Source organism: Bos indicus, chromosome X (genome assembly GCF_029378745.1).
Source record: "Bos indicus isolate NIAB-ARS_2022 breed Sahiwal x Tharparkar chromosome X, NIAB-ARS_B.indTharparkar_mat_pri_1.0, whole genome shotgun sequence".
NCBI lineage: Eukaryota > Metazoa > Chordata > Mammalia > Artiodactyla > Bovidae > Bos > Bos indicus.
In genome coordinates this window covers 116735682-116747926 of record NC_091789.1, presented here as the reverse complement: position 1 = coordinate 116747926, position 12245 = coordinate 116735682, and the positions used below count along the sequence as shown (strand labels likewise).

At 38.4% G+C, this 12245-nt stretch overlaps 1 protein-coding gene across 1 annotated transcript; it reads left to right on the top strand.

Annotated features, from left to right (window-relative positions):
* Window positions 1-7990: 7990 nt before the first annotated feature.
* LOC109555554 (E3 ubiquitin-protein ligase RLIM-like) lies at window positions 7991-11959 on the top strand. The gene is made up of 2 exons (XM_019956496.2): window positions 7991-8398; window positions 10102-11959. Exons 1-2 carry the CDS (start codon window positions 8155-8157, stop codon window positions 11760-11762), a joined length of 1905 nt encoding a protein of 634 aa, XP_019812055.2. The 5' UTR covers window positions 7991-8154; the 3' UTR covers window positions 11763-11959.
* The last annotated feature ends 286 nt before the right edge of the window (window positions 11960-12245 follow it).

The following is a 12245-nucleotide window of genomic DNA, read 5'->3' as shown; positions in this document are numbered from 1 at the left end:
AATATTCATATTTGTTGAACACCCCATTTCCCCCTTCCCTGAGTCCTTAGAAACCATCATTCTATTCTCATTTCTATGAGTTTGACAATGTTAGATAGCTCATGTAAGTGGAATGTAGTATTTGTGCCTCTGAGACTGCATTACTTCAGTTAACATAATACCCTCCAGGTTCATCCATGTTTTCACAAATTGCAGGATTTCCTCCTTTTTAAAGGATGAATTATATTCCACTGTAAGGCATACTTTTTTTTTCAAGACTGAAAGGCCTGGACTTCAGCAAATCACAGCCCTGCCTTAAGATAATTAGCATCTTTCACCCAGTTTATACCAAATGTTGCAGTTTGAGGATAGCAACAAGACAATAAAGTGTGAAAGTTCTAACTAGGAAGGCTGTCCAGTCTTTCATGTTAGATAGGAAGTTAAAAGACCTCGACTGGGTCACCATAGCCCAGAATTATATATTGGGTTTTAGGTTATGTTTCTTATAAGTTAATAAACTCAGACTCTTGAGAGTCCCTTGGACTGCAAGGAGATCCAACCAGGCCATTCTGAAGATCAGCCCTGGGATTTCTTTGGAAGGAATGATGCTAAAGCTGACACTCCAGTACTTTGGCCACCTCATGTGAAGAGTTGACTCATTGGAAAAGACTCTGATGCTGGGAGGGATTGGGGGCAGGCGGAGAAGGGGACGACGGAGGATGAGATGGCTGGATGGCATCACTGACTCGATGGACGTGAGTTTGAGTGAAATCCGGGAGTTGGTGATGGACAGGGAGGCCTGGCGGGCTGCAATTCATTGGTTCACAAAGAGTCAGACACGGCTGAGGGACTGAACTGAACTGAATTGAATTGAATAAACTCAGAAGCTATTAGTTGTATAATTCAAGCTAACAACTCTAAAATCATAAGATTTTATGAAACTTTATGAAATGTGGGAATGAGACTTTAAAAAAATGAATTTATTGAGTTATGTCTGTAAGAAAAAGAAAGAAAGTCACCCAGTAGTGTCTGACTCTTTGTGACCCCATGGACTATAGCCTACTAGGCTCTTCTGTCCATGGGATTTTCCAGGCAAGAATACTGGAATGGGTTGCCATTTCTTTCTCCAGGGGATCTTCCTGACCCAGGGATTGAACCCGGGTCTCCCACATTGTAGGCAGATGCTTTACCATCTGAGCCACCAGAGAAGTCCTATGTTTGTAAATACTGCTTTAAAAGGGATTTTAACTACTTGTACATATTGATCAGTACACTCTCTCAGGAGACACCTCTACTTGTACACCCACAATGTATGGTTCAGCATTATTCTAGTGGCTCAGGTTTCTAATCCTTTTTACCAAGTAGAGAGGTTTAGAACCCACAGAGAATATAATTAACAAATTCACTTCAATCTTTTCACATAGTAGATAAATAAACTGAGAAATGTACAGCATCTTGAATGGGTCTGTACAGTTCAGATCAGTTCAGTCTCTCAGTCATGTCCGACTCTTTGCGACCCCATGGACTGCAGCACGCCAGGCCTCCCTGTCCATCACCAACTCCCTGAGTTTGCTCACACTCATGTCCATCAAGTCAGTAATGCCATTCAACCATCTCATCCTCTGTCATTCCCTTCTCCTCCCTCCTTCAATATTTCCCCACACCAGGGTCTTTTCCAATGAGTCAGTTCTTCGGCTAAGATGGCCAAAGAATTTCAGCTTCAGCATCAGTCCTTCCAATGAATATTTAGGACTGATTTCCTTCAGAAATGATTGGTTTGGTCTCTTTGCAGTCCATGGGACTCTCAAGGGTCTTCACCAACACCACAGTTCAAAAGCATCATTCTTTGGTGCTTGGCTTTCTTTAGGGTCCCACTCTCATATCCATACATGACTACTGGAAAAATGATAGCTTTGACCAAACGGACCTTTGTCAGCAAAGTAATGTCTCTACTTTTTAATATGGTGTCTAGTTTGGTCACAGATTTTCTTCCAAGGAGCAAGCATCTTTTAATTTCATGGCTGCAGTCAACATCTTCAGTGATTTTGGAGCCAAAGAAAATAAACTCAATGTTTCCATTGTTTCTCTATCTATTTACCATGAAGTGATGGGACCAGATGCCATGATCTTCTTTTTTTTTTAATACTGAGTTTTAAGCCAGCTTTTTCATTCTCTTCTTGCAATTTCAACAACAGGCTCTTCAGTTCCTCTTCTATTGCTGCCTTAAGGGTGGTGTTATCTGCATACCTGAGGTTATTGATATTTCTCCCAGAAATCTTGATTTCAGCTTATGCTTAATACAGCCCACAATTTCATGTGATGTACTCTGCATAGAAGTTAACTAAACAGGGTGACAATACACAGCCTTGACGTACTCCTTCCTCAATTTTGAACCAGCCATTGTTTCATGTCTGATTCTGTTCTTTCTTGACCTGCATATAGATTTCTCAGGAGGTAGGCCAGGTGGTCTACCGATCTCTTGAAGAATATTCCACAGTTTATTGTGATCTACATAGTCAAAGGCTTTAGTGTAGTCGATGATGCAGAATTAGATGTTTTTCTGGAACTTTCTTGCTTGTTCGATGATCCAACAAATGTTTGCAATTTGATTTCTGGTTCCTCTGTTTTTTCTAAATCCAGCTTGAACACCTGAAAGGTCTCTGTTCAAGTACTATTGAAGCCTGGCTAGGAGAATTTTGAGCATTACTTTGCTAATGTGTGAGATGTGTACAATTGTGTGGTAGTTTGAACATTCTTTGGCATTGCCTTTCTTTGGGATTGGAAAGAAAAATTACTTTTTCCAGTCCTGTGGCCCCTGGTGTGTTTTGCAGATTTGCTGGCATATTGAGTGCAGCACTTTCACAGCATCATCTTTTAGGATTTGAAATAGCTCAACTGGAATTCCATCACCTCCACTAGCTTGGTCCGTAGTGATGCTTTCTAAGGCCCACTTGATCCTGGTCATCTGGCTCATGAAGATCTTTTTTTGTATAGTTCTTCTGTGTATTCTTGCCACATTTTCTTAATTTCTTTTGCTTCTATTAGGTCCATACAATTTCTGTCCTTTATTGTGCCCAACTTTGCATGTAATATTCCCTTGGTATCTCTAATTTTCTTGAAGAGATCTCTAGTCTTTCCCATTCTATTCTTTTCCTCTATTTCTTTGCACTGATCACTGAGGAAGGTTTTCTTATCTCTCCATGCTATTCTTAGGAACTCTGCATTCAGGTGGGTATATGTTTCCTTTTATCCTTAGCCTTTTGCTTCTCTTTTATCTCCACTATTTGTAAGGCATCGTCAGACTATTTTGCCTTTTTGCATTTCTTTTTCTTGGTGATGGTCTTGATTACTGCCTCCTGTACAATGTCACGAACCTCTGTCCATAGTTCTTCAGGCACACTATCAGATCTAATCCCTTGAATCTGTTTGTCGTTTCCACTGTGTAAATGTAAGGGATTTGATTTAGGCCATACCTGAATGGTTGGGCTTCCCTGATGGCTTAGTTGGTAAAGAATTCGCCTGCAATGCAAGAGACTCTGATTTGATTCCTGAGTCAGGAACATCTGCTGGAGAAGGGATAGGATTCTCCATTCCCACTCCATTATTCTTGGGCGTCCCTTCTGGCTCAGTTGGTAAAGAATTCCTCTGCAATGCGGAAGACCTGGGTTCAGTCCCTGGGTTGGGAAGATGCCCTGGAAAAGGGAAAGGCAATCCACTGCAGTATTCTGATGGGGTCACAAAGAGTCGGACACAGCTGAATGACTTTCACTTTCACTTTCACTCCTGAATGGTCTAGTAGTTTTCCCTACTTTCTTCAATTTAAGTCTGAATTTTGCAATGAGCACTTCATGATCTGAGCCACAGTCAGCTCCTGGTCTTGTTTTTGCTGACTGTATAGAGCTTCTCCATCTTTGGCTGCAAAGAATATAATCTATCTGATTTCTGTATTGACCATCTGGTGATATCTATGTGTAGAGTCATTTCTTGTGTTGTTGGAAGAGGGTGTTTTCTGTGAGCAGTGTGTTCTCTTCAAAACTCTGTTAGCCTTTCCTCTGCTTTATTTTGTACTCCAAGACCAAACTTGCCTATTACTCAAGATATCTCTTGACTTAGGCATCCTAAAAATCCCACTAGGAAGCTAACTGGTTGCATAACATTATCTCACTCTTCATTAAGGTATCAGTGAAAGACACTTTAGTTCCCACCAGGACCATTCTGTTTCTTCATAGAAACCAAATGTTCAGTGATTTTTCATCTCAGGTTATTTTTTCCTCATGTAGGAATTAAATGAGTATTACTGGGCCAAGGTATCAGAATACATTGTATAATAAATGAAACATGTGCAAATGTAAGGGCATTTTTGAAAGGATCTCAAGGTACAAAGATGTAGGAAATTTATCCACAATATTAACATTATATTGATATGTCATAACTACATTTCACTCATAATCAATTGAAAATGATTGCTCATTTCTTTCAACTTTACACAATTTCAATGCCTAATAAATACTTATTAAACAAATGAATGACAGAAATATTGTTTTCTGAATTTTTCATAAAAACTAAATCTAATTAAATTGAAATTATATGAACATACTAATCTTATAGATTGGACAAAAGCAAATAAATTTTACATGGTAACTTAATTATAAATTATTTATTTTTTTCTACAGATTTTGGAGATATAATTGACATTTAACACTAAGTTTGAGGCACACAGCATAATGATTTGACTTATGTTGGGCAATAAGAAATTTTCCTTTACCCGTCTAGATTCATCTGGCTGCTCTAAGAATTAAATTGGCATGAGACAAAACTGGAAAAAAATCAAAGTTTAATAACATGAACAAATGAGAAAGACCCAGGAAATCTGAAAAACCCAAATGGCTGAAACCCTCACCTTAAATACCATCTTTAACTAAAGACAAAAGAGGATGTCATGGATAGTATTTGAGACTTCAAAGGAGAGCAAAGTGGTTCATATGAAGATGGAAAAGGAAATGTTTGGTAAATGGGCCTTGTAGACAATAGGACACAGAACGGTCTTAGCTCTCTAGGCCCTGCTGTGTTTTCCCCGCCACAACTAGCCATATTCTTTGTAGATATCTCTGGTGGTTGCTCTATTGGGGAATAGGCCCTTTATCTAAACTTTCTAGGCAGTTAGGAGCAAGGTCAAAGTGTCTTTCTGAGACTTTGGGCCTAGATTTTTTATTTTTTCCCAGCTTGAAATAATCTACATGCCAAAGAAATATTTTGAAGTGGCAAGTGTTCCCCTACACTTACATACATCGTGAAATGCTAACCATGATAAGTTTAGTAAACCATCTATCACCTCATATAGATAGAAAATAAAAGAGAAATAATATTTTTCTTGTGATGAGAACTCTTAGGATTTATTCTTAACAACTTTCATAGACAACATAGCAGTCTTAATTATATTAATCATGTTGCACATTACATTCCTGTACTTATTTATCCTCTAACTAGAAGTATGTACCCTTTGACCTCCTTCCTCCAAACCCCGCCCCACCCCACCTCGAACCTCTGGTAACCACAAATCTTATCTATTTTTCTATGAGTTTGTCTGTCTTTTGAAATATACTTGGCCTACAACACTGTTTACCTCTAGTGCACAACATAGATTAGATATTTCTGTACAGTATAAAATGAGCACAAGCCTAGTTACCATCTGTCAGCCTACAAAAATATTATATTACTAATGACTATATTCTCCATACTGTACATTTCATCCCTTTGACTCTTTATATCACAACTGGAAGTTTGTACCACTTAATCTCCCACACCTATTTCACTCATTCCCTGACCACCTCCCCTCTATCAAATTACTTTTTGACATCTAACTATGTCATCGACTCAATGGATATGAATTTAAGCAAGCTCTGGTAGATGGTAAAGGACAGGAAAGGCTGGCATGCTGCAGTTCTTGGGGTCACAAAGAGTTGGACACAACTGAGCGACTTAACAACAACTACTACTACATCATCACCAATCATATTACTCTCCTATGACAATTATTAGGAGCCTTCAATCATAATCTTATAGTTTTCAAATGAAATACATGGTTTTAAAGGTCTAAAAATCCTAAGGCACATCTAGCTTCAGGTACTTCTCAATTTTTTTTTCTCAAATATCTCATTGTTTCTCCATCTTTGTTTTCCTCTGTCTCTTAATGTCAATTTTCCTCATTCTTGGGATAAAGCATAATCACAAGCATCTTTAGGTTTATATCTCACCAGCTTAGTAACCCCAGTGGAAAAGAATTTCTCATTTTCAATAATTCTAGCTAACATTTCAGATTTAGCTCTTAAATGTACTTTTGTTCACATGCTCATGTTTTGACCAATTACCATAGCCAATTTGAGACATGGCTGCATCATATGTCCTTTCCTTTAGCCATGGTAGTGAATTGAGCTAAACTTAAACCAACTGGACTAAGACTGTAGAATGAGTTTTTCCACCATGAAAATCAGGATGCTATCAGCACAAGTATGTTATGGGGACACTAAGCAGGCAAAAATAAAATTTGCTGCTTGTTCTCAAAATATACCAAAAAGTCTTAATCAGTATCCTATTTCTTACACTCAAAAAACTCAAAACTCAATTTATAGTTTGTGCCAGTTACTTTTTCTGAGATTAATTTCATGTTTCCACCCCTACCCCAAAATTGTGGCCACAGTTGCCCAAATAAGCCAAGGTCTTTCAAGTCTACTTTTTCTGACAGCTTTTCTCTACCAACACATAACTGCCATTTTCCATCTATAGAAACTAATAACTATATTTAAAGATTCAGATTTAAATATAATACCTCTGTGAAACATTTCCCAACTCCCATTAAATAATTGTTGCATAATTCTCTGTCCTGACACAATAAAACATTTTAAACCTATTCTAAAATATACTGTATTTTGATAGTTTCTAGATAGTGTTTGCCTCACTTGGTGTGAATCATTTGGGAATACAAACCGCTCCAACAATTGACATAGCTCTAGGGCTAGGACAATAACTGACCCAGTTTATGTTGGATGGACTAATTATTAAATAAGTCAAATTAAATAGTCTCAAATTCAGTGGCCAAATCTTGTCTTTACATGAATAATTTGAATGAAAAACTCTCAAACACGTGTTAAGTGGGGCTGGTAGTATTGACGAGTCCAGAAAATCGCAGAGGTCTCCTTCAGGTAGCATTACAAATAAGCGTTAGTTTATTTTCACCAATAAATAGAGCCATCCAGGTTGCACTAAGACACATGGAACAAAATCAGCAAGGTTGGTACTCATTACCACAGGTAAAATAAATATTACGGATCCATTTTTTAAAGTTCCTGTGATAGTCTGACTAGTTTTGTTTGCAAGAGACACAAGGACAAAAACGAAACCGACTGCTTTTGTGGAGAAGAAATTCCCTGCATGAGCAGAAAAGCCTGCCCAGGTTTTGGTGTTTTCTGTTTGTTTGAAACAGGATTGAGGGGTCGTATAATCAAGACGAAGCCGTTAAGAGTTAAAAGGGAGAGGACACACTGAAGAGATTCAACTAAGACCCTGCGGAATTATCAAAAATTGTGAACTACTTTCTTAGTGAGAGTCTACAACCTGAGGAATTCACGAGGAGAAAAGGCAGCGGTCCCTCGGTCCCTAAAAATGAAAAATGCTACATTTAATGAGGCTGACTTTGGCATGGCATTTCGAAGCAGGTTGTTGTATTAAATGTAGCAAATGAAAAAGCTTTCTGAAAGCCTGAGAATAGTCTGTGGGGGGCGGGTGAGGGGTGGAGGTGGTGGTGGTGGGGCAGACGGTGAAGGATGGTGCTTGGTACATTATAAACCCTCAGAAATATTGGCTGCTTTTGAATGAAATGAAATCCAACCTGAATCCAGTCCCTACTCAGTTACGTAAGGAAGACAGTGGATGCCTAGGCAACGCCTAATCAAGTTATGAGGTAGAGGCGGATCTCAATTATTACCTCACCAGAGGCTGCAGAGCTGAGGTGCAATAGCAGAGTAGTGGAGCAGCAGGGAACCTAGGCAGACGGTTGTCCGACTGAGCGCGTTCCAGTCACTCCCGGGCGGAAGCAGAAGCTGAAGACTACCTGACAGCGGCTTTTGCGTTTCAGCAGTATGTCATGAAATTCAGATAATTTTTCAGTTGTTCATCGAGATGGAAAGCTCAGATTCTGACGATGAAGAAGACAGAGTTTCGGTCCGACACAGAGGTCAGAAGGACCGATTGGCTCGAGAAGATGATTACTTCCGATTCGTAAGTGATCTGAGTGAAGAAGATTACATACTTATGAGGGACAACAATTTGCTCGGCCCCCTAGGTGAAAGTACCGAAGAAGAGTTGCGGCAGAGGCTTCAATTAATGAAAGAAAACCTACCACAAAACTCAGATGAAAATACAGGTATATTTCTCTTTGGGGGGAATAGGATGGGATAAGAAAGCAACTTTATAGTATTAAATAATCACTTCATAATAGTAAATAGTAAATTATACAGAAGTGGCATACATTATTTGGTAAGGAACTTCTCATAAAAAAGAACTGACATTTACTTGGTTTGCGGTGAGAATGCCAGGGTAGGTTTTTTTCCCTGATTCACATTTGGATTGTTTTAATTGGGAAACTGTGAAGTAGACCATTGTTTTTTGTTTGTTGGTTGCTTTTGTACCTCAGTGGAAAGTTCCTCCTATGTACCGAATTATTTTCTCTATCTATGAAAGTGAAAGTTGCTCAGCTGTATCAGACTCTTTGCAACCCCACGGACTATACAGTCCATAGAACTATCCAAGTCAGAATACTGGAATGGAGGGGATCTTCCCAATTCAGGGATGGAACCCAGGTCTCCCACTTTGCAGGTGGCTTCTTTACCAACTGAACCACAAGGGAAGCCCAAGAATACTGAAGTGGGTAGCCTGTCCCTTCTCCAGCAGATCTCCCCGACCCAGGAATCCAACTGGGGTCCCCTGCATTGCAAGCAGATTCTTTACCAACTCAGTTATGAGGGAGGCCCTCTCTATCCATATAGACATGTAAAAAAATAGCAAAAAGAAATATTTTATATTTTAATCAAGTAGTTCTCAACTGGGGACAGTTTTGCTCTCCCCCACCCCAAGGGACACTTGACAATAGCTGGAGACATTTTTGGTTGTCACAGAGGGAGGCATGGGTGCTACTAGCATCTACTGGGCAGAGGTCAGGGATGCTGCCAAATACGACACAATGCACATGGTAGCTCCCCAAAATAAGAATTGCCCAGTGCCAAAATGTAAATAGTTCTAAGGCTGAGAAACCCTCCTGGAACCTCAGATCTGGTGCCTTCTCTCCCAGTGTAAAATAGAGGATTTTACTATCGAATGAAGAGGATACTATAATACTTTGGTTCTTGAATATGGTCTTATATGTGCCATGCTAGGTTCAGTCTATTCATTTGATCTGACTTTCAGCTTAATGCCAATTAAAAACCTTGGTAATATTAAGAAGTATTCAAAATTCAAATACTTTTAATCCTATAAACTTTGTTTATATTTGGGCAATAATCTTATATTTTAAAACAACTTATACATTATCAAAGTCATGTAAGAGCCTAAGAGTAGTAATGTTGGAGACTAATGAGAATTAGACAATAATATCAACTGAATTAAAATACTAGCACTGTACCTTAACTGGTGTTTACCTTGTTTAATTGCTTTGGTGTTTTGACAGTAGGCTGAAAAAAAATGTTATCTCTTGACTTTCCTCCCACAGTGGTATACAGGGCTGTGTATATGACAAAATATTGAAAAACAGACTTCCTTCAGATACCCTTTGTAAAAACCTCTCTAAATTTATCTAGGATTAGTGTACTCTTTTTCAGATGGAATTGAAACTTCCCTGCCTTTACTTATAAATCTAGATAATAAAGCTTTTAAAGTATTAACTTTAAAGTTAAAGATAATTAACTTTTAAAGTATAACTTATAAAGTAAATGTGAAATCAGTTGAAAACATCTGAGTATTTAAGTTCTCATTTTTGTTTGCTTTTTAAACAAAGTTTCAGAGTGCTATTTTATGATAGTTCCAATTTTGGTAGTTCTTTTATGGTCCCTCCCCCCGTTTTTTAATTAACAGATAGAGGAGATGCTTCAGATAATGAATCCAGTGAGAACTCTCTTCTAGACTGGCTTACCACTTTTGGACAAACTGAAAATGTGACAAGTGAACAAAAAGAAAATCAGTCTTGGAGAGAAGAGAGCGAAATTAGTGCTAACAGTGATGAGCTCAGATTTGGCTTAGAGAGTAATCTTGAGTGTGATGATGAAAACTCAAATCCAGAAAATGAATATGTAGCATCTGCAGAACTTCCCAGAAGAGAAGATAAGGAAGACAGCCAAAGGCAAGTGGAAAATCCACACTCTGAGTCATTATTTACAAGACCATTTACATCAGAACATGATACAATGGAAACATTAATGGAAGTCCCACCGACTAGAAGTCAGAGAAGACTAAGAAGTTGGAGCCCAGTCTCTCGGAGAACCAGAGCAAGGACTGACAACTGGTCACCTCCACATTCACTGTGGGAAATTTTTCAAAGAATTAATGAAGATACACCATCTCAGACTTTTAAACAACCTCTCATAAGTGAGAATGATAACTTTTCTAGAACTGGGCATGAAGAAACATTGAGACAGCAAATGACTGGACATGAGTGGCAAAATAGGGGTCTTATTGAGACTTCTGAAACTAGTAATGCTGTTCATGGAGAATGTTATTCAGACACAACGTGCAGTAGTGAATCTTGGGAAGTGAGGGAAACAAATCCAACCACACCTTTCAATCTTGCAGTAGAACAAGTTCATTGTCCAGCATGTTCTCAGAGAGACAGCAGAATTAGTAGAACTCAGTTAACATCTGACTCACCAAACAACACTACCACTTCAGAAAGTGAGCAAGAAGAACTGAAGCCTTTGTCTTCAGATTCTGACGAGGCTGATGAGAGTGCTTATGTCAATACCATCAGAAATCCCGTTCATAGAATTTTAAATACTAGCTTAAGTGATACAATGTCTGTTCCAACTCAGACTCTTTTTTATCAGACAATGACAGGATTTAGTAACTCAAGTAATCTTATGGACAGTGACAGTAATTTAGAGTATAGTATCTCACCTCCAAGTGAAAACATGGAAAGGGCAGAGTTACCAAATGAAAGACATGGACCTAGTGGTAGTGATAGTGTACCTGGTTCTGCTCCAAATGCTAGCTATAATTTTGATTCAAATTTAATACTGGTATCAGTTTCAAGCTTCTATTATATTTCTACTTCCATTACTACCATATTTAGTCCTATACCTAATTTTAGCTCAAGTGATGAAGATTCAGAAGCTAGCACACTGATGACGTTTGAAGACAGTGAAGAAAGAAGCTCATCAACAGGCTTATCAGAGACCAGCCAAGAAGGTGAAGAAATGACCCCAGTAACATCTGACGATAGTGACTCTGGGTCTTCCCTTAATCTGGACCAATTTCTCTTATTAAATCAAGCAAACCAAACTAGAGGCCTTACAAAACTGCAGATTGACAACTTACCTTTAAGATTTTTTGAAGAGAAAGATGCAGCTAAAATCTGTACTATTTGCATTACAGAATACACCGCAGGCAACATGCTACGTGTCCTACCATGCTCCCATGAATACCATTATCAGTGCATTGATCAATGGCTGGAAGAACATTCAAACTGCCCTATTTGTCGTGGGCCAGTAGTGGACCACTTTGAGGCAGATAATTCTATGTGAGATCTGAATTCTCAGATATAAAAAGTGTTACAGTGATGGACAACTGTCAGCTGTGTCATGTCCACTTTTAGAGTTATTTATGTTTAACAATCTGAATCTATATGTAACAATCTGAACTGAATTACTTGTTCCTGAAGAAATTATTGGGCTTTCCCCAATTTCTGCTTCATAATAAAAGGAAATATCAAAAAGTCAAACAGTGTTATCCTATCTGACAATAAAAATGAGTTTCACACCATAGCAGTGCACTGAATTTCAATAGAAACTTAGTATGTGCACTGGGTTGGGATATTCCTGGTGCCATGAGAGAAATGTTCTAATATGATATAATCAATCTTGATAGATCCTAGTAGTATCTTCTAGTCATATAAATCCCAGATATCTCTTAGCCCTGTTCAATCCTGGTTGTGTATGCAAAGAAACAGGAACCCAACTAATTAAGCAATTTAAGACTGTATTAGAGTCATTCACATACAAAAGTCA

Excerpts from the sequence above, each read along its gene's own strand:
- LOC109555554 (XM_019956496.2), top strand. The coding sequence starts at position 8,155 with ATGGAAAGCTCAGATTCTGACGATGAAGAAGACAGAGTTTCGGTCCGA. Across the intron at positions 8,399-10,101 it reads AAACTCAGATGAAAATACAG|ATAGAGGAGATGCTTCAGAT; the intron begins GTATATTTCTCT and ends TTTAATTAACAG.